The 20,409-nt window shown below is 44.9% G+C and overlaps 1 protein-coding gene across 2 annotated transcripts in view; it reads left to right on the top strand.

Moving 5' to 3' along the window:
* The first annotated feature begins 949 nt into the window (after positions 1–949).
* Positions 950–20,409, top strand: part of ypel1 (yippee-like 1) — a 26,431-nt gene continuing 6,971 nt past the window's right edge. Inside the window, exons 1-2 of one of the 2 annotated variants that reach the window (XM_036936555.1) lie at positions 950–1,085; positions 13,677–13,989. In XM_036936555.1, coding sequence (XP_036792450.1) covers positions 13,873–13,989 — 117 coding nt within the window. In that variant the 5' untranslated portion in view covers positions 950–1,085; positions 13,677–13,872. Of the gene's footprint in view, positions 1,086–2,597; positions 3,034–13,676; positions 13,990–20,409 lie in introns of those variants that run through there. The other variant, XM_036936554.1, reaches the window with a different exon arrangement.

The raw sequence follows: 20,409 nt of genomic DNA, 5'->3' as shown, positions 1-20,409 counted from the left end.
TCATGTTTAACTACGTCAGATCAATAAATAAAATGGACATTGTTGATATTTTTGGCACGTGTCTTCCTCGGGGGCGCGCATCACTAAAAGCCTGCAGACCTCCAGCTATTGGCCCTCGATCACATCTGAGACCGCACCCCCCCCCGTAAAGCAATTGGTTGTTGGAAGGTTGTTCCGATTTTAATTGGTCCTGAGTCATTGGAGAGGAGGGCAATATGATTTTATTCAGACTCTTTGTAACAAATTCGAATGTAATGATTCATTTGGGAAAACAACTATCATCACACAAAAAACACAACTCATCCAATTGCAAGAATTGATCCTAGAATATACTGAAGAATCGTGCGTGAAGTCATTATTTCATCTCTAGTGCTAAACCTCGCCGAGAACAAAACAACACGACACGGATTTGAATTCCATTCCATATATTGGACAAGCTGCAGTAGGGACGGGATAGCCTCCTGCCCAGCTGACGCCGGCGGTGACCTAGCTACATGACAATTAACATCATCCAGAAAACCAAGCCCGCTAATTAAACTGCACAGTTTTTTATTCGGGACTTTAAACGTGTTGTTCCGACAGTGTAGGCAACCTACTGGATAGCAGGAACCAGCCTAGACAAGGCTACTCTTCATCTCTCCTTTAACTGCCCCAGTCCGCTGTGTTATTTGTGCATGGATTGAATCACTTGAGGCTCAGTCGGAATCTGCAATGATTTGCTGAGACTGGAGAAAGACCCGAGCCGACCGTGTTGAAGTCTAAAAGGATGTACAGATAGGACGGAGTTTGTTTGTGTGGAACCCGGACCCGCATGCTGCTGTTCAGCCGTAGTCTTTTAGCCAGATCAGACTAGGCCAACAGTATCTCCTTCATTATTGAGTTACCTGCACAGTCGGGTATTGAGTTAGTTACCTGCACCGCTGGGCCGAATGGAAACATGAGTGTAACACAGTGAGGTGACGTCTCCGTCTTTGGGGCCGTGGCAGCCCGGGCACAGACTGTGTTGTGAATGTGACATGCAGCTTCAGCGGAGTAATTATTACCTCCGCTTCCTACGTTCAAACGGGAATAAAACATTGTTTTGTGTAAGTATCTGTGTATAATGGTTCTGCTTCAATCAATACAATGATTACGGATAAAAAAAAAATGTAGTTCTGGAGAGTTTAAACTTGGACATGTCCATAGGCTATAACTAGCCCTTTGGTTATAATTGGTTATAACCTAGTTATAAGTAGGCTATAATAACCACATTGTATTTATTTAGTATTCCCACTCGCTTTCAAAGGTCACATTGACTGATATCCCATTGATGTTGCTCAGCTGGAGGATAAGAATAAAATGACAATAAAATCAGTCGTCTATATGATCCAATGTCAGGATCCAGTAAAATGATTATCACGGTCAATATCGGCTCGCCGTCCTAACTTGCAGTGGGCTAATGACATGAGATGTAGCACAGAGCATTACTAAAACCCGACGCAGGATACAAAACACATGACATCATCAGGCTAGCTCGACGCTTCTTCCCTCCTATAGGTTCATTGATGTTTTCCCCGCTGTTGCCATCATCATAACAACACCGGACTTTTTTTTTGTTATTATTGCAAGTTATTCCATTAATTCGATGACACACTGCCTATAGATGCTTTCCCGCCTGTAGACTAATATTGCATTAACAGTCATGAATAGTTCGTGGTCTGTTCTATCGGATGCAGTGACGAGAGAGCGTCATGAACAATGTCTAGGCAGACACGTCTAGAGGGAATTGGGTCGTAGCCTAATATCTAAATGTTTTTTTATTTTAATCCGGGCAATGTAATGTGAGATAGAGAAGGGCTGGTTTTAGACATCCCATACTGACTCAGTTATTATTTCCAGTATAAGATATATCCCAGGCTGACAGATGTTCCAAGGTGACGCATAGCCAGTGAGAGCTGCGGACAGGATTTGTTTTAAAGATTGGAATCCGAAAGCAATCGATTAAATAATTGACTGCCACTTGTAGGCTATGCTGTCAGTGGATTTTAAAAATGTATTTCTCAATCAAAATCAGATGTATTTATAAAGCCCTTTTTACATCAGCAAAAGTCACAAAGTGCTTATACAGAAACCCAGCCTAAACCCCCCAAAACAGCAAGCAATGCAGAACTAGAAGCATTGTGGCTAGGAAACACTCCATAGAAAGGCAGGAACCCAGGAAGAAACTAGAGAGGAGCCAGGCTCTGAGGGGTAGCCAGTCCTCTTCTGGCTGTGCTGGGTGGACATTATAAGAGTACATTGTCATTAAGGCCAGATCGTTCTTCAAGGTGTTTATAGATGACAAGCAGGGTCAAATAATAATCAAGGTGGTTGCATTGGCTGCAACAGGTCAGCAGTAATATGGATGCATTGACCCCTCCCCTCATACTATTAGCTGAAGATCTCATTTAGAAATTGATTTGGTCAGAAATGCTATCATGAAATATCAACCTTGTGCCTGTGTTTGTTCACATATAGAAGACAGAACAAATAAGCCCATATTAATATTTTATAGGAAGGAATGAAATTGTATTTCCCCTAACCAGTTGGTCTAAGGGACCTACAGAATATAAACCTATGTTCTTTTTTAGGCAACATATTATATTCTATAAACAGCCTCACCTGCACGTATAATAAGGCATGTAACCTTGTGTGGATCTTGTCGTGATCAGTATGATAATATCTCCCTGTATTTATTTACACATCCGGGTGTTTCTCCACCTCAGCCGCAGCCTCCCCTTATTGGTCGCTGTAGCTGTCTGTCATAATCTGGGTCTGTCCCAGCAGTGACGTTAGACGAGGCTACCACGAACACAAAGACAACAACAAAGACGGACGGAGGAAAAGGACAGCTTTTAGTGATCGCTGCTGCTGGATACCTGACAACATCACTCCTTGACCATTACACAAGCACACTAGAAAGAGGACAACCGTTTCATGATATGAAAAACATTACCATCAAGCACACAAGTCAATATATGTCAAGATTCGCTCTGAGCAGATTCGTTTCAGGTGGTGAGTGTGATACATTGTTACAGACAGTAGTGATGATGGGTTACGTTGTTAAAGTTGATTTTGACGTGTGGAGTTGTTTTTCTTTGTCACGCTAGTAGTTATTATTGTTTTAGATTTGACAGCCAGAACAAAACATTGTCGTTGACCATAAAGACAAGTACATACTTCATGCATTTGGTTGTATTAACACATTAATAACATAAAAACAAACTAGACGTTGTTGAAATGAGAATGCCTTTTTGGTATTATTGCTTGGGGATCGCAAAACGTGTCTCCTGTTGCTGCATCCAATGTTTTGCTCATTGGTTTGTTTGTTTTGTTGATTTGGGAGAGAAACCATAGCTGTCCTTTGTTTGGTGTTCTTCTCCATTCTTCTTCCTGTATTGGTTACCTAGACCATACCTCAGTGGTCATGAAGCACGCTGCCTTCCTTTGTTATAAACAACAGCTCCTGCGCTCTGCTCTGTTCCGCTGTGCGCTTATTTTTCTTTTGTTAGATTTTCACACTGCTGCTTCGAGGTTTCGTGTCATAACTCTTCAATCACATATCCCTCCCTATATGTAACTCGAATGACAGTAGTGCAAGTTCATTTAGCTGACGTCAAAGTTAAATTGCTGTGGATTTATTTGTCATAGTGTTTAATATAGCTTTTCCTATTTGTGGGTATTTGGATGCCTGGACACGTGATAGATATCCATGCTGGTTTGGTTGGCTAGCTGTGAGACCGCCAGGCTCGAAGCTCCCGTGGTCTTTCTGAGGGAGCGAGGCATCATGGAGCCAGACAAGGAATCCAAATACATTAATCTCACCAGCCAGACTAACCTGGACTCAGGGGTAGACGTTACATATTAAACGTAGATCCAGGGCAGGCAAATTAGTATGATATTAATTGTGGATGTCCATCATCCATTTTCATATGATATGTTACGAATTAGAATTACTATGGCATGTCACTAATTTCAATTCGTACAATATGTTACACATTTGCTAAACATATGTTAGGAATTCCTATTTGTTGTGGCTGACGTTAGCTAGGTGTCTAATGGTAATTTTTTGCTAGATGGCAAGCATGAGCTAGGCTAGCGGTCAATGTTAAAGCGTTATGTTAGGGTTAGCTAACATGCTATGTAGCTAAAAAAAAAGTAGTAAGAAGTTGCTAATTATCTAAAATGCTAAAGTTGTCCGTGATGAGTTTCGAACACACAACCGTTGGTTTGCTAGGCATAAGTAATCTTAAGTAATCTTCTACCTTATGTAACCATACCAAACGTAACATATACTAATATAAGTGTCCTGGCTTTACGTTTTATATGTTACGTCTAGTTTATGAGACCAGGCTGGCTAATCAGCCGCATACACTATGGGTGTTTCTCAATGTGCATACTTCCGTGCTCCACACTCTCATGCGCCGATGATTCTCCGACCACGTTCTCTTGAGTACGTTATTTTGAGGACGAGAGTGTGAAGCATGCATAAAACAATAAATTTGAGGAGCACTCGCACTGTATTATCAAAGATTTTTCAACTGAACCAAGATAGACCACAGCCCGTCCTTTCAAATGAGCAAATGAGTCATAGTGGGTAGAGCCAAGCACGAGCTAGCGAGATCCTATTGGCGCGTTCTAGCATTTATTTGCATATATCCATTAGGGAACGCCTACTCTGTGAAGTGCACGTGGGCAATAATTAAATTCACCTTTGCACTTCTAAAACAACATTTTTTTTCAACTTTGGAAAAGGGTAAAGTCTACAGAACATAGTCCACTCTGTTCGTAAGAGATTGTAGTTTTGGGAACAGCAAACTGTTTTGAGATCAAATGTTTCATCAATGAGAAATTGTGCAGAATGTCGGTCAAAATCATCCATCTTGTTCCATCTTCTCCCACTGCCAACCACTGGACTTCGTAGTGAATGGAAACGCCAAGCGGATGCTTCACAACTATACCTCTGGTGAAATATGTCACATTGTTCTGTGGCTCCTAGTGTTGAGATTACCTCAGCTTCACCTCCCCATTCACTGAACCTTCCTCTAAGATATACACAAAGCAAACATTTTACTTCATAATTATCATCTGGATATGTGAATCGTAATAATCTAGCTAGCCAGCTAGTTAAACAGGCAAAAATTTCCTAGAACTAATGTTATGCAAGGTAGCTACCAATTCTTCGTGGCTAGCTAGCAACATAGCCATTTAGCCCTATTGACTTACTATGGATTTACCCATTAACTGAACCTTCTTCCAGCCAGGACAATGGCAATAGAGACTAAGCAAGATATACACTAAGCAACAGTTTAACTTCATAACTATCAGCTAGCTATATGTGAATCATAATAACGTAGCTAACCAGATCATTCAACAGGCAAAAATGACCTAAAACTAAATATTATGCAAGAGAGATGTCAATTCTTGTGTGTTTAGTTAGCTAGCAATTCTTTGTCGCTATCTGGCTAGCTAACAGTACTAGTAGTTAGCCAGTTAGCCCTATTGACTTAATATGGGCTTACAATCTACATTACATAACATGCCAAAATTAACATTATCAAGATAAAATGTTGTAGTTAGGCAACATATGAGATGTTGAATAGGCAACATTTCATTCCAAAGTCAGAGTGTATTTTCTCTCACTTCATCTCAAATAATGGCAGCCATTTTAATTGGAAGACATTTTGCGTCATTTTTTGTGCATACTCTCCGTTGAAGCTCTAATCGATGCATGCTTCATGTACAAATGTACATACGGAGTACGCATTCGATATGTGCCCTCCGTGCTCCGTTTCTCATACATTGATTTGGACCCATTTGGTGCTCAGAGCATATATATGCATTTTGAGAAACAGCCTGTATATACCAAAGTGTGTGGACACCGCTTCAAATTCGTGAATTCGGGCTATTTCAGCCACACCTGTTGCTGACAGGTGTATAAAATGGAGTACACCGCCATGCAATCTCCATAGACAAACATTGTCAGTAGAATGGGCCTTACTGAAGAGCTCAGTGACTTTCAACGTGGCACCGTCATAGGATGCCGCCTTTCAAACAAGTCAGTTTGCCAAATGTCTGTCCTGCTAGAGCTGCCCCCGGTCAACTGTAAGTGATGTTATTGTGAAGTGGAAACGTCTAGGATCAACAACGGCTCAGCCGCGAAGTGGTAGACCACACTAGCTCACAGAACTGGACCGCCAAGTGCTGAAGCTCGTAGCGCGAAAAAATAATTTGTCCTCAGTCTCAACACTCACTGCCGAGTTCCAAACTGCCTCTGGAAGCAACGTCAGCACAAGCTGTTCGTCTGGAGCTTCATGAAATGGGTTTCCGTGGCCAGTTTCCAATCCTAAGATCTCCATGCGCAATGCCAAGCGTCGGCTGGAGTGGTGTAAAGCTCGCTGCCATTGGACTCTGAAGCAGTGGAAACACTTTCTCTGGAGTGATGAATCACTCTTCACCGTCTGGCAGTCCGATGGGCTTATCAGGGTTTGTCAGGAGAACGCTACCTGCCCCAATTCATAGTGCCAACTGTAAAGTTTGGTGGAGGAGGAATAATGGTCTGGGGCTGTATTTCATGGTTCAGGCGAGGGCCCCCTTGCCATGATGACGGATGTGCACTAAGCACAACTTGTGGTGGTGGTGGGGGGAGGGGTTAACATCTCATTCCAAAACAACACTGTCCAGCCAAGACAAGAAGACTGGTCTCACCACCAGTGACTCGTCAGTGTAACGTGTGATCGTACTTAGTAAATCTCTTCAGTTGTGTTTTTAAAGAAGGGACAGTCCAGCCAGCGGTCCCAGTTGATTGGTGTTTAGTCTGATGATAGGCTGATAGCATGTCAATATCAGACTGGGTATTTATGTAAAACAATGACAGAAATAGTATAAAATACAATACATGTAAGTATCTAAGTACCGGACGACAGGAAGCACATTAGATGTGCAGGACGACAGGAAGCACATTAGATGTGCAGGACGACAGGAAGCACATTAGATGTGCAGGACGACAGGAAGCACATTAGATGTGCAGGACGACAGGAAGCACATTAGATGTGCAGGACGACAGGAAGCACATTAGATGTGCAGGACGACAGGAAGCACATTAGATGTGCAGGACGACAGGAAGCACATTAGATGTGCAGGACGACAGGAAGCACATTAGATGTGCAGGACGACAGGAAGCACATTAGATGTGCAGGACGACAGGAAGCACATTAGATGTGCAGGACGACAGGAAGCACATTAGATGTGCAGGACGACAGGAAGCACATTACATGTGCAGGACGACAGGAAGCACATTACATGTGCAGGACGACAGGAAGCACATTAGATGTGCAGGACGACAGTGTGTTGATAGCAGGAGATTCCTGCTTCGTCTGCTAGCTAATGTGATCTTACACCACTAACATACAAAAGGACATCCCACGATACCTCCCATATCTACCAGGTAACATACAGTATATATTCATCAGGACATGTACATAGTGGACTCTTACACATTGTAAATATGACACTATAATATTTCAGAACGTCACCTAGCGCTTGCATTTCAATGTTAGTAGACTGGGAAGAATTAACATTCGCAATCTTCCCCTATCTGTAAGCATGACCAATGGCATAGCACCTTATTGATATGTACATTTAACCAACCAATAGGAATGCATAAACATTGAATACAGATTTCTGCAGTGTCAAGTGGAAACATAAGCAACCCTGTTACAGAGGTTGTGCTCGACGCGTCACGGCAGGTCTTTGTTTATAAAGAATGGCATTACAAAAAGACTGACATCTTTATCTATCATTAAAACACATCATTCACCCCCGAGGGTGAAATTCCCCCATTAAAACAGTAGCAGGGTCCCCCCCCCCCCCCCCCCCAGGGTGAAATTCCCCCATTAAAACAGTAGCAGCCCCCCCCCCCCCCCCCAGGGTGAAATTCCCCCATTTAAACAGTAGCAGGGTCCCCCCCAGGGTGAAATTCCCCCATTTAAACAGAAGCAGGGCCCCCTCAGGGTGAAATTCCCCCATTAAAACAGTAGCAGGGTCCCCGCAGGGTGCAATTCCCCCATTTAAACAGTAGCAGGGTCGTCCCCCGTCCACCCAGGGTGAAATTCCCCCATTTAAACAGTAGCAGGGTCCCCCCCAGGGTGAAATTCCCCCATTTAAACAGAAGCAGGGCCCCCTCAGGGTGAAATTCCCCCATTAAAACAGTAGCAGGGTCCCCGCAGGGTGCAATTCCCCCATTTAAACAGTAGCAGGGTCGTCCCCCGTCCACCCAGGGTGAAAAAAATCCCCTATTAAAACAGTAGCAGGGTCCCCCCAGGGTGAAATTCCCCCATTTAAACAGTAGCAGGGTCGTCGTCCCCCAGGGTGAAATTCCTTGTTCATCTGTGTCGTGGTTTTCGGACATGAGATGACTTTCTCTCTTACATACACACACATACAACGTCATTTTGGCAGTGCTCTGGTAATGTGCTCGTATTTTTAAAGGTGTTTACAAGCTGATTGTTCACTTAACACAGTGGGGAGGGTTGTGAACGGGAGAGGCTGCTACATGGACACGCATGGTGCCCAAACTGATGACGTACGTCGCACAGCTGGAGCGGAAATGAATAGACTGTCCTCCCGATGAGTCCTTCTCAGATAGTTTATGCAACAACACTAGCATGGTGCTATTTAAAACTAGTCAAATAAAGTTAGGAGAAATAACTTTTAGTATTTGGTCACCATCTAGAATCTGGATGTCACCTTGACATTCCAGCTCACGTAACGACAAGCCGGTGTGAAGGACCAGTGCAACGGTCCTGTTTAGAGGTGCTTCCTACCGGGAGGCTACAACGGTCCTGTTTAGAGGTGCTTCCCACCGGGAGGCTACAACGGTCCTGTTTAGAGGTGCTTCCCACCGGGAGGCTACAACGGTCCTGTTTAGAGGTGCTTCCTACCGGGCGGCTACAACGGTCCTGTTTAGAGGTGCTTCCCACCGGGAGGCTACAACGGTCCTGTTTAGAGGTGCTTCCCACCGGGAGGCTACAACGGTCCTGTTTAGAGGTGCTTCCTACCGGGCCGCTACAACGGTCCTGTTTAGAGGTGCTTCCTACCGGGCGGCTACAACGGTCCTGTTTAGAGGTGCTTCCTACCGGGAGGCTACAACGGTCCTGTTTAGAGGTGCTTCCTACCAGGCGGCTACAACGGTCCTGTTTAGAGGTGCTTCCCACCGGGAGGCTACAACGGTCCTGTTTAGAGGTGCTTCCCACCGGGAGGCTACAACGGTCCTGTTTAGAGGTGCTTCCCACCGGGAGGCTACAACGGTCCTGTTTAGAGGTGCTTCCCACCGGGAGGCTACAACGGTCCTGTTTAGAGGTGCTTCCTACCGGGAGGCTACAACGGTCCTGTTTAGAGGTGCTTCCTAGCGGGAGGCTACAACGGTCCTGTTTAGAGGTGCTTCCCACCGGGAGGCTACAACGGTCCTGTTTAGAGGTGCTTCCCACCGGGAGGCTACAACGGTCCTGTTTAGAGGTGCTTCCCACCGGGAGGCTACAACGGTCCTGTTTAGAGGTGCTTCCTACCGGGAGGCTACAACGGTCCTGTTTAGAGGTACTTCCCACCGGGAGGCTACAACGGTCCTGTTTAGAGGTACTTCCCACCGGGAGGCTACAACGGTCCTGTTTAGAGGTGCTTCCCACCGGGAGGCTACACCGGTCCTGTTTAGAGGTCCTTCCTACCAGGCGGCTACAACGGTCCTGTTTAGAGGTGCCTCCCACCGGGCGGCTGTATCATGTCGCTGGCGGTAGCTAACATAGCAAATTTATTCCATTCCACTGATTTATATGTCCAGTAGGAAAGCAGCCGACATGAGAGAAACCTTGTAATATTGATAGTAACCATCTGGATGTCACCGTGATACAGTAACACTACTCAATGAGGAGAGTTGGCGCTGCCACCCGGCAACACAACAACAACACAGGGTTTCCTTCGCACCCGAGTCCCGATTTCCGATGCTGTCCTGCAGTAACTGGGAGGGAAGTAACTAGACAGTGTAGTTTATATCAGGCCAGTAAGGAGAGGGAAGTACTTGGATAGCGTAGCTCATATGAGGTCTCAATTTCGTGAGACAAGTTTGAAATTCTCGCTGAATTTTTTTAGTCACACGCATAAACTAGCTAGCTGGGGAGGATTCATTCAGAGGACTGACTGAACCCAATCGCGACATACACTACCAGTCAAAAGTTTGGACACACCTACTCATTCCAGGGTTTTTATTCATTTGTACTATTTTCTACATTGTATAATAATAGTGAAGACATCAAAACTATGAAATAACATATGAAATCATGTAGTAACCAAAAGTGTTAAACAAATCAAAATATATTTTATATTTGAGATTCTTCAAAGTAGCCACCCTTTGCCTTGATGACAGCTTTGCACACTCTTGGCATTCTCTCAACCAGCTTCATGAGTCACCTGGAATGCATTTCAATTAACAGGTGTGCCTTGTTAAAAGTTAATTTGTGGTATTTCTTTCCTTCTTAAAGCATTTGAGCCAATCAGTTGTGTTGTGACAAGATAGGGTTGGTATACAACCGCCGTGTCTTTATGAGACTCCGCATGTGATCTCCGCACGTGTGGTTCCCACCGTGAAGCATGGAGGAGGAGGTGTGATGGTGCTTTGCTGGTGACACTGTCAGTGACTTATTTAGAATTCAAGGCACACTTACCCAGCATGGCTACCACAGCATTCTGCAGCGATACACCATCCCATCTGGTTTGGACTTAGTGGGACAATCACTTGTTTTCCTCCAGGCTGTGTAAGGGCTATTTGACCAAGAAGGAGAGTGATCAGATGACCTGGCCTCCACAATCACCTGACCTCAAACCAAATGAGGTGGTTTGAGATAAGTTGGACTGCAGAGTGAAGGAAACGCAGAAAAAAAGTGCTTAGCTAGCATTATGTAGGAACTCCTTCAAGGCTGTTGGAAAATAATTCCAGGTGAAGCTGGTTGAGAGAATGCCAAGAGTTTGCAAAGGGTGGCTACTTTGAAGAATCTCAAATGTAAAATATATTTTGTTTTGTTTAACACTTGTTGGTTACTACATGATTCCATATGTGTTATTTCATAGTTTGGATGTCTACACTATTATTCTACAATGTAGAAAATAGTAAAAATAAAGAAAAACCCTTGAATGAGTAGGTGTCCAAACTTTTCATTTGTACTGTTAGTTTTCAATTTTAGGCCCCAGGTGTGTCTGTGTGTCATATGTGTATGTGTGAGAGTATGTGTGTGTGTGTGTGTATGGTGTTTATACTAGGGCTGCACGATATATTGCGTTGTTCGTAACTTGTTTTGTACATAATGTTGCTGCTACCGTCTCTTATGACTGAAAAAAGCTTCTGGACATCAGTACTGCGATTGCTCACCTCAAACTGGACAAAGAGTTCTTCAATGGAGTTGGACGGGAGGGATATACTACTACAGACACCCGACCAGGGCCAAATCCCTGTTATTCGCTGGAGAAGGAAACTGAGATTCTGCGGAAAGAGATCAGGGTGCCTTGTGAGGATCAGGAGACGAGTGGCTAATCTGCCCTTGCCTTCCGTACTTCTAGCTAACGTTAAATTGCTGCAAAATAAATGGGATGAACTGAAAGCACACATATTCTACCACCAGGACATTAAAAACTGTAAAATCTTATGTTTCACCGAATCGTGGCTGGACGACGACATTAAAAGAACATACTGCTGGCGCGTTATACACTCTATCGGCAGGACAGAACAGGAGCCACTGGTAAAGACACGGGGCGGGGGCCTATGCATATATGTAAACAACAGCTGGTGCACGACATCTAAGGAAGTCTCGAGGTTTTGCTCGCCTGAGGTAGAGTATCTCATGATAAGCTGTAGACCACACTGTCTACCCAGTGAGTTGTCGTCTGTAGTTTTCGTAGCTGTCTACATACCACCAGAGACCGATGCTGGCACTAAAACCACACTCAATGAGCTGTTTAAGGCCATAGGCAAACAGGAAAACGCTCATCCCGAGGCGGCGCCTCCTAGTGGCTGGGAACTTTAATGCAGGGAAGCTTAAATCAGTTTTACTTCATTTCTATCAACATGTTAAATGTGCAACCAGAGGAAAAACATTTCTAGACCACCTTTACTCCACACACAGAGATGCGTACAAAGCTCTCCCTCGCCCTCCATTTGGTAAATCTGACCATAACTCTATCCTCCTGATTCCTGCTTACGAGCTAAAATTAAAGCAGGGAGCATCAATGACTAGATAAATAAAAAAGTGGTCAGATGAAGCAGATGCTAAGCTACAGGACTGTTTTGCAGCTCAGACTGGAATATGTTCCGGGATTCTTCCTATGGCATTGAGGGGTCACTGGCTCAATCAATAAGTGCATCGAGGACGTCGTCCCCACAGTGACTGATCAGTTGAAGTTGGAAGTTTACATACACCTTAGCCAAATACATTTAAACTCAGTTTTTCACAATTCCTGACATTTAAGCCTAGTAAAAATTCCCTGTTTTAGGTCAGTTAGGATCACCACTTTATTTTAAGAATGTGAAATGTCAGAATAATAGTAGAGAGAATGATTTATTTCAGCTTTTATTTCTTTCATCACATTCCCAGTGGGTCAGAAGTTTACATACTCAATTAGTATTTGGTAGCATTGCCTTTAAATTGTTTAACTTGGATCAAATGTTTCGGGTAGCCTTCCACAAGCTTCCCACAATAAGTTGGGTGAATTTTGTCCCATTCCTCCTGACAGAGCTGGTGTAACTGAGTCAGGCCTCCTTGCTCGCACATGCTTTTCAGTTCTGCCCACAAATTTCTATGGGGTTGATGTCAGGTCTTTGTGATGGCCACTCCAATACCTTGACTTTGTTGTCCTTAAGCCATTTTGCCACAACTTTGAAAGTATGCTTGGGGTCATTGTCCATTTGGAAGACCCATTTGCGACCAAGCTTTAACTTCCTGACTGAAGTCTTGAGAAATTGCTTCAACATATTCTCCTCTCTCCCTCCCCTCTCCTATTCTCTTCTCTCCCTCTCCTATTCTCCTCTCTCCCACCCCTCTCCTATTCTCCTCTCTCCTATTCTCCTCTCATATTCTCCTCTCTCCCTCTCCTCTCCTATTCTCCTCTCTCCCACCCCTCTCCTATTCTCCTCTCTCCTATTCTCCTCTCATATTCTCCTCACTCCCTCTCCTCTCCTATTCTCCTCTCTCCCACCCCTCTCCTATTCTCCTCTCTCCTATTCTCCTCTCATATTCTCCTCTCTCCCTCTCCTCTCCTATTCTCCTCTCTCCCTCTCCTCTCCTATTCTCTTCTCTCCTATTCTCCTCTCTCCCTCCCCTCTCCTATTCTCCTCTCTCCTATTCTCCTCTCTCCCTCCCCTCTCCTATTCTCCTCTCTCATATTCTCCTCTCTCCCTCCCCTCTCCTATTCTCTTCTCTCCTATTCTCCTCTCTCCCTCCCCTCTCCTATTCTCTTCTCTCCTATTCTCCTCTCTCCCTCTCCCTCTCCTATTCTCCTCTCAAATTCTCCTCTCTCGCCTTCTCATCTCTCCTCTCTCCCCCTCTCCTCCTTCCCTCTCTCCTCTTGTCCCCTCTCCTAACTCTCTGTCTTAATATTCTTCCTGTCTTCCTCTCCAGGTGTAGTTTCCTCGTGGTTGCTGTGTGGAGCCTGCCGCCACACACCCACTCCTCAACAACGACGGCTTTTGCTTGCATCTTCCAGTGCTTCTTCTGTCAGCAAGTTCAGCAGAGCTGCTGCTCGTCCGCCGCTAGCCCGGACGCCGCAGCCCCCGGCACATCAGCCAATCACAGCCCAGAGCCCCGCCCATGTGACATGGTGAAGATGACCAAGTCGAAGACGTTTCAGGCCTACCTGCCCTCGTGTCATCGCACCTACAGCTGTATACACTGTCGGGCACACCTGGCCAACCACGACGAACTCATCTCTAAGGTAGGGGGGCTTTGAGCGCACACACACACACACACACACACACACACACACACACACACACACAATGCAAAGGAATCCAGTGCATTTTCACACACGCTACAAAAAAATATCAACTTCATTTTGTTGACTAGATCAGAATCAATCAAGTTGTTTACCAGGGAGCAAATCCAGAGCTCTGCTAGCTAGTTACCACTCCAGACACCTAAGCTGATTACCCAGCGAGCCAAAGGTAATCAGCCTCTGAACTCCACCCAGGTTGTCAACATCTATTAGCCTCCTTTATGGATGAGCTCTGCAGACTACCTACTGTACCTGCAGGGTACCAAGCTGCAGACTACCTACTGTACCTGCAGGCTACCAAGCTGCAGGTTTCCTACTGTACCTGCAGGCTACCTATCCAGACTACCTACCCAGACTACCTACCCCGCAGACTACCTACCCCGCAGACTACCTACCCAGACTACCTACCCCCCAGACTACCTACCCAGACTACCTACCCAGACTACCTACCCAGACTATCTACCTCTCAGACTACCTATCCAGACTACCTACGCAGACTACCTACCTCTCAGACTACCTATCCAGACTACCTACCCAGACTACCTACCCCCCAGACTACCTACCTCTCAGACTACCTATCCAGACTACCTACGCAGACTATCTACCCCTCAGACTACCTACCCAGACTACCTACCCAGACTATCTACCCCTCAGACTACCTACCCAGACTACCTACCCAGACTATCTACCCCTCAGACTACCTACCCAGACTATCTACCCCTCAGACTACCTATCCAGACTACCTACCCAGACTACCCACCCCTCAGACTACCTATCCAGACTACCTACCCAGACTACCCACCCCTCAGACTACCTGCAGTGCATTCAGAAAGTATTCAGACCCCTTGACTTTTTCCACATTTTGTCACATTACACGCTTATTCTAAAATGTATTAAATTGTTGTTTTCTCTCATCAATCTACACACAATACCCCATAATGACAAAGCAAAAACAGTCTTTATTGTTTTATTTTTGTACATTTACATAAGTATTCAGACCCTTTACTCAGTACTTTGTTGAAGCACCTTTGGCAGTGATTACAGCCTCAAGTCTTCTTGGGTGTGACGCTACAAGCTTGGCACACCTGTATTTGGGGAGTTTCTCCCATTCTTCTCTGCAGATCCTGTCAAGCCCTGTCAGGTTGGATGGAGAGCGTCACTGCACAGCTTTTTTCAGGTCTCTCCAGAGATTTTCGATTGGGTTCAAGTCCGGGCTCTGGCTGGGCCACTCAAGGACATTCAGAGACTTGTCCCAAAGCCACTCCTGTGTTGTCTTGGCTGTGTGCTTAGGGTCTTTGTCCTGTTGGAAGGTGAACCTTCACCCCAGTCTGAGGTCCTGAGCGCTCTGGAGCAGGTTTTCATCAAGGATCTCTCTGTACTTTGCTCTGTTCATCTTTCCCTCGATCCTGCCTAGTCTCCCAGTCTCTGCCGCTGAAAAACTTCCCCACAGCATGATGCTGCCACCACCATGCTTCACAGTAGGGATGGTGCCAGGTTCCCTTCAGATGTGACTCTTGGCATTCAGGCAAAAGAGTTCAATCTTGGTTTCATCAGACCAGAGAGTCTTGTTTCTCATGGTCTGAGAGTCCTTGCCTTTTGGCAAACTCCTAGCAGGCTTTCATGTGCCTTTTACTGAGGAGTGGCTTCCGTCTGGCCACTCTACCATAAAGGCCTGATTGGTGTAGTGCTGCAAAGATGGGTTTTTTTCTGGAAGGTTATCCCATTTTCACAGAGGAACTATGGAGCTCTTTCAGAGTGACCATCGGGTTCTTAGTCACCTCCCTGACCAAGGCCCTTCTCCCCCGATTGCTCAGTTTGGCCAGACGGCCAGCTCTAGTAAGAGTCTTTGGTGGTTTCAAACTTCTTCCATTTAAGAATGATGGAGGCCACTGTGTTCTTGGGGACCTTCAATGCTGCAGAAATGTTTTGGTACCCTTCCCCAGATCTGTGCCTCAACACAATCCTGTCCCGGAGCTCTACAGACAATTCCTTCGACCCCGTGGCTTGGTTTTTGCTCTGACATTCACTGTCAACTGTGGGATCTTATATAGACAGGTGTGTGCCTTTCCAAATCATGTCCAATCAATTGAATTTACCACAAGTGGACTCCAATCAAGTTGTAGAAACATCTCAAGGATGATCAATGGAAACAGGATGCACCTGAGCTCAATTTCAAATCTCACAGCAAAGGGTCTGAATACTTGTGTGAATAAGATATTTCTGTTTTTTATTTTTAATACTTTTGCTAAAAATTATAATGGCAGGGTAGCCTAGTGGTTAGAGCGTTGGTCTAGTAACCGGAAGGTTGCAAGTTCAAATCCCAAGGTACAAATCTGTCGTTCTTCCCCTGAACAGGCAGTTAACCCACTGTTCCTAGGCCGTCATTGAAAATAAGAAATTGTTCTTAACTGACTTGCCTAGTTAAATAAAGGTAAAAAAAAATAACCTGTTTTCACTTTTCATTATGGGGTATTGTGATGTCATTATGGGGTATTGTGATGTCATTATGGGGTATTGTGATGTCATTATGGGGTATTGTGATGTCATTATGGGGTATTGTGATGTCATTATGGGGTACTGTAGATTGATGAGGAAAAACTTTTATTTAATACATTTTAGAATAAGGCTGTAATGTTAGAAAATGTAGAAAAAGTCAAGGTGTCTGAATACTTTCCGAATGAACTGTACCTGTAGACTACCTACCTGCACAACCCCTGTTTGTTTAGTGTGTGTGTGTGTGTGTGTGTGTGTGTGTGTGTGTGTGTGTATATATATACAGTGGGGAGAACAAGTATTTGATACATTGCCGATTTTGCAGGTTTTCCTACTTACAAAGCATGTAGAGAGAGGTCTGTCATTTTTATCATAGGTACACTTCAACTGTGAGAGACGGAGTCTAAAAAAATACAGAAAATCACATTGTATGATTTTTAAGTAATTCATTTGCATTTTATTGTATGACATAAGTATTTGATACATCAGAAAAGCAGCCCTTCATATTTGGTACAGAAACCTTTGTTACAGAGATCATATGTTTCCTGTAGTTCTTGACTAGGTTTGCACACACTGCAGTAGGGATTTTGGCCCACTCCTCCATACAGACCTTATCCAGATCTTTCAGGTTTCAGGGCTGTCGCTGGGCAATACAGACTTTCAGCTCCCTCCAAAGATTTTCTATTGGGTCTGGAGACTGGCTAGGCCACTCCAGGACCTTGAGATGCTTCTTACGGAGCCACTCCTTAGTTGCCCTGGCTGTGTGTTTCGGGTCGTTGTCATGCTGGAAGACCCAGCCACGACCCATCTTCAATGCTCTTATTGAGGGAAGGAGGTTGTTGGCCAAGATCTCGCAATACATGGCCCAATCCATCCTCCCCTCAATACGGTCTTGTCCCCTTTGCAGAAAAGCATCCCCAAAGAATGATGTTTCCACCTCCAAGCTTCACGGTTGGGATGGTGTTCTTGGGGTTGTACTCATCCTTCTTCTTCCTCCAAACATGGCGAGTGGAGTTTAGACCAAAAAGCTATATTTTTGTCTCATCAGACCACATGACCTTCTTCCATTCCTCTGGATCATCCAGATGGTCATTGGCAAACTTCAGACGGGCCTGGACATGCGCTGGCTTGAGCAGGGGGACCTTGCGTGCGCTGCAGGATTTTAACCCATGACTGCATAGTGTGTTACTAATGGTTTTCTTTGAGACTGTGGTCCCAGCTCTCTTCAGGTCATTGACCAGGTCCTGCCGTGTAGTTCTGGGCTGATCCCTCACCTTCCTCCTTATCTTGAGATCTTTGTACTAGTCCAGTTAGAATCAAAGGAGGAGGTCAGTCCAGTTAGAATCAAAGGAGGAGGTCAGTCCTGTTAGAATCAAAGGAGGAGGTCAGTCCTGTTAGAATCAAAGGAGGAGGTCAGTCCTGTTAGAATCAGAGCAGGTGGTCAGTCCTGTTAGGGGTTAGAATCAGAGCAGGTGGTCAGTCCAGTTAGAATCAAAGGAGGAGGTCAGTCCTGTTAGAATCAGAGCAGGTGGTCAGTCCTGTTAGAATTAGAGCAGGTGGTCAGTCCTGTTAGGGTTAGAATCAGAGCAGGTGGTCAGTCCTGTTAGAATCAGAGCAGGTGGTCAGTCCTGTTAGAATCAGAGCAGGTGGTCAGTCCTGTTAGAATCAGAGCAGGTGGTCAGTCCATTTCAAGTGTTCAGCAGTCTGACAGGATTGTAGATGGAAACTCTCTGAACCTGTTGGTATCAGACCTCATGCTCCGATACCGTCTGCCTGACAGTAAGGGAGTGACCAGCTCGTGGCTGGGGTGTGTGGGGTCCTTGATGATGCTGCAGGACTTCCCCAGGCACCGTTTCCAATAGATATTCTAAGCACCCTTGAGTGAATGTTGTAGAGTATGTCTCAGAAGCTCTAAGCTGGTGTCTGGGTCTATGTTGGTCTTTGAGAGTTTTGGAGTCAGGGACCATGTGTTCTCAATTCAATTTCAATTCAAAGGTCTTTATTGGCATTGGACACATGTGTTAACATTGCCAAAGCAAGTGAAATAGATAATAACAAAAGTGAAATAAACAATAAAAACAGTAATCATTGCACTCACAAAAGTTCCAAAAGAATAAAGACATTTAAAATGTCATATTAAATATATACAGTGGGGCAAAAAAGTATTTAGTCAGCCACCAATTGTGCAAGTTCTCCCACTTAAAAAGACGAGAGAGGCCTGTAATTTTCATCATAGGTACACTTCATCTATGACAGACAAAATGAGAATTTTTTTTCTCCAGAAAATCACATTGTAGTATTTTTTATGAATTTATTTGCAAATTATGGTGGAAAATAAGTCTGTGTCATCTGAGGGAAATATGTCTCTCTAATATGGTCATACATTTGACAGGAGGTTAGGAAGTGCAGCTCAGTTTCCACCTCATTTTGTGGGCAGTGTGCACATAGCCTGTTTTCTCTTGAGAGCCAGGTCTGCCTACGGCGACCTTTCTCAATAGCAAGGCTATGCTCACTGAGTCTGTGCATAGTCAAAGCTTTCCTTAAGTTTGGGTCAGTCACAGTGGTCAGGTATTCTGCCACTGTGTACTCTCTGTTTAAGGCCAAATAGCATTCTAGTTTGCTCTGTTTTTTTGTTAATTCTTTCCAATGTGTCAAGTAATTATCTTTTTGTTTTCTCATGATTTGGTTGGGTCTAATTGTGCTGCTGTCCTGGGGCTCTGTGGGGTGTGTTTGTGTTTGTGAACAGAGCCCCAGAACCAGCTTGCTTAGGGGACTCTTCTCCAGGTTCATCTCTCTGTAGGTGATGGCTTTGTTGTGGAAGGTTTGGGAATCGCTTCCTTTTAGGTGGTTGTAGAATTTAACGGCTCTTTTCAGGATTTTGATAATTAGTGGGTATCGGCCTAATTCTGCTCTGCATGCATTATTTGGTGTTCTACGGAGGATATTTTTGCAGAATTCTGCATGCAGTCTCAATTTGGTGTTTGTCCCATTTTGTGAATTCTTGGTTGGTGAGCGGACCCCAGACCTCACAACCATAAAGAGCAATGGGCTCTATGACTGATTTGAGTATTTTTAGCAAGATCCTAATTGGTATGTTGAAATTTATGTTCCTTTTGATGGCATAGAATGCCCTTCTTGCCTTGTCTCTCAGATCGTTCACAGCTTTGTGGAAGTTACATGTGGCGCTGATGTTTAGGCCAAGGTATGTATAGTTTTTTGTGTGTTCATGGGCAACAGTGTCTAGATGGAATTTGTATTTGTGGTCCTGGCGATTGGACCTTTTTTGGCGACTGGACCTTTTTTGGCGACTGGACCTTACTGAGATCTCACCATCTCTCTCTCTCTATCACCTTCTCTCTCTCTCTCTCTCTCTCTCTCTCTCTCGCTCTCTCTCTCTATCACCCTCTCTTTCTCTTTCTCTCTCTCTCTCTCTCTCTCTCTCTCTCTCTCTCTCTCTCTCTCTCTCTCTCTCTCTCTCACCCTCTCTCTTTCCTGTCTGTTGAGTCAATGTGTCTACCACTCTGCAGTGCTGACCCAGATCCCTCAGTCCAAGCAGAAGGTCGTCCTCCCTCCCTCCCTCCCTCCCTCCCTCCCTCCCTCCCTCCCTCCCTCCCTCCCTCCCTCCCTCCCTCCCTCACACACACACACACACACACACACACAAAGGCACGCACGCACACACACACACACACACACACACACACACACACCTTACATAATCAGTCTGTGATATACAGTACAGTCACACCTCACACAGAGGCACACAGTGAGTATGCAGACACCTTTTTACACGTACGTCAACCAGCTATAGATGTTCAGTGTTTATATTAATGCTGGCTAATGCTATCAGGATGTGACCCAGTCACA

Source organism: Oncorhynchus mykiss, chromosome 11 (genome assembly GCF_013265735.2).
Source record: "Oncorhynchus mykiss isolate Arlee chromosome 11, USDA_OmykA_1.1, whole genome shotgun sequence".
Taxonomy (NCBI): domain Eukaryota; kingdom Metazoa; phylum Chordata; class Actinopteri; order Salmoniformes; family Salmonidae; genus Oncorhynchus; species Oncorhynchus mykiss.
The sequence above is the reverse complement of the archived record's forward strand: the minus strand, read 5'-3'. Positions and strand labels throughout refer to the sequence as shown.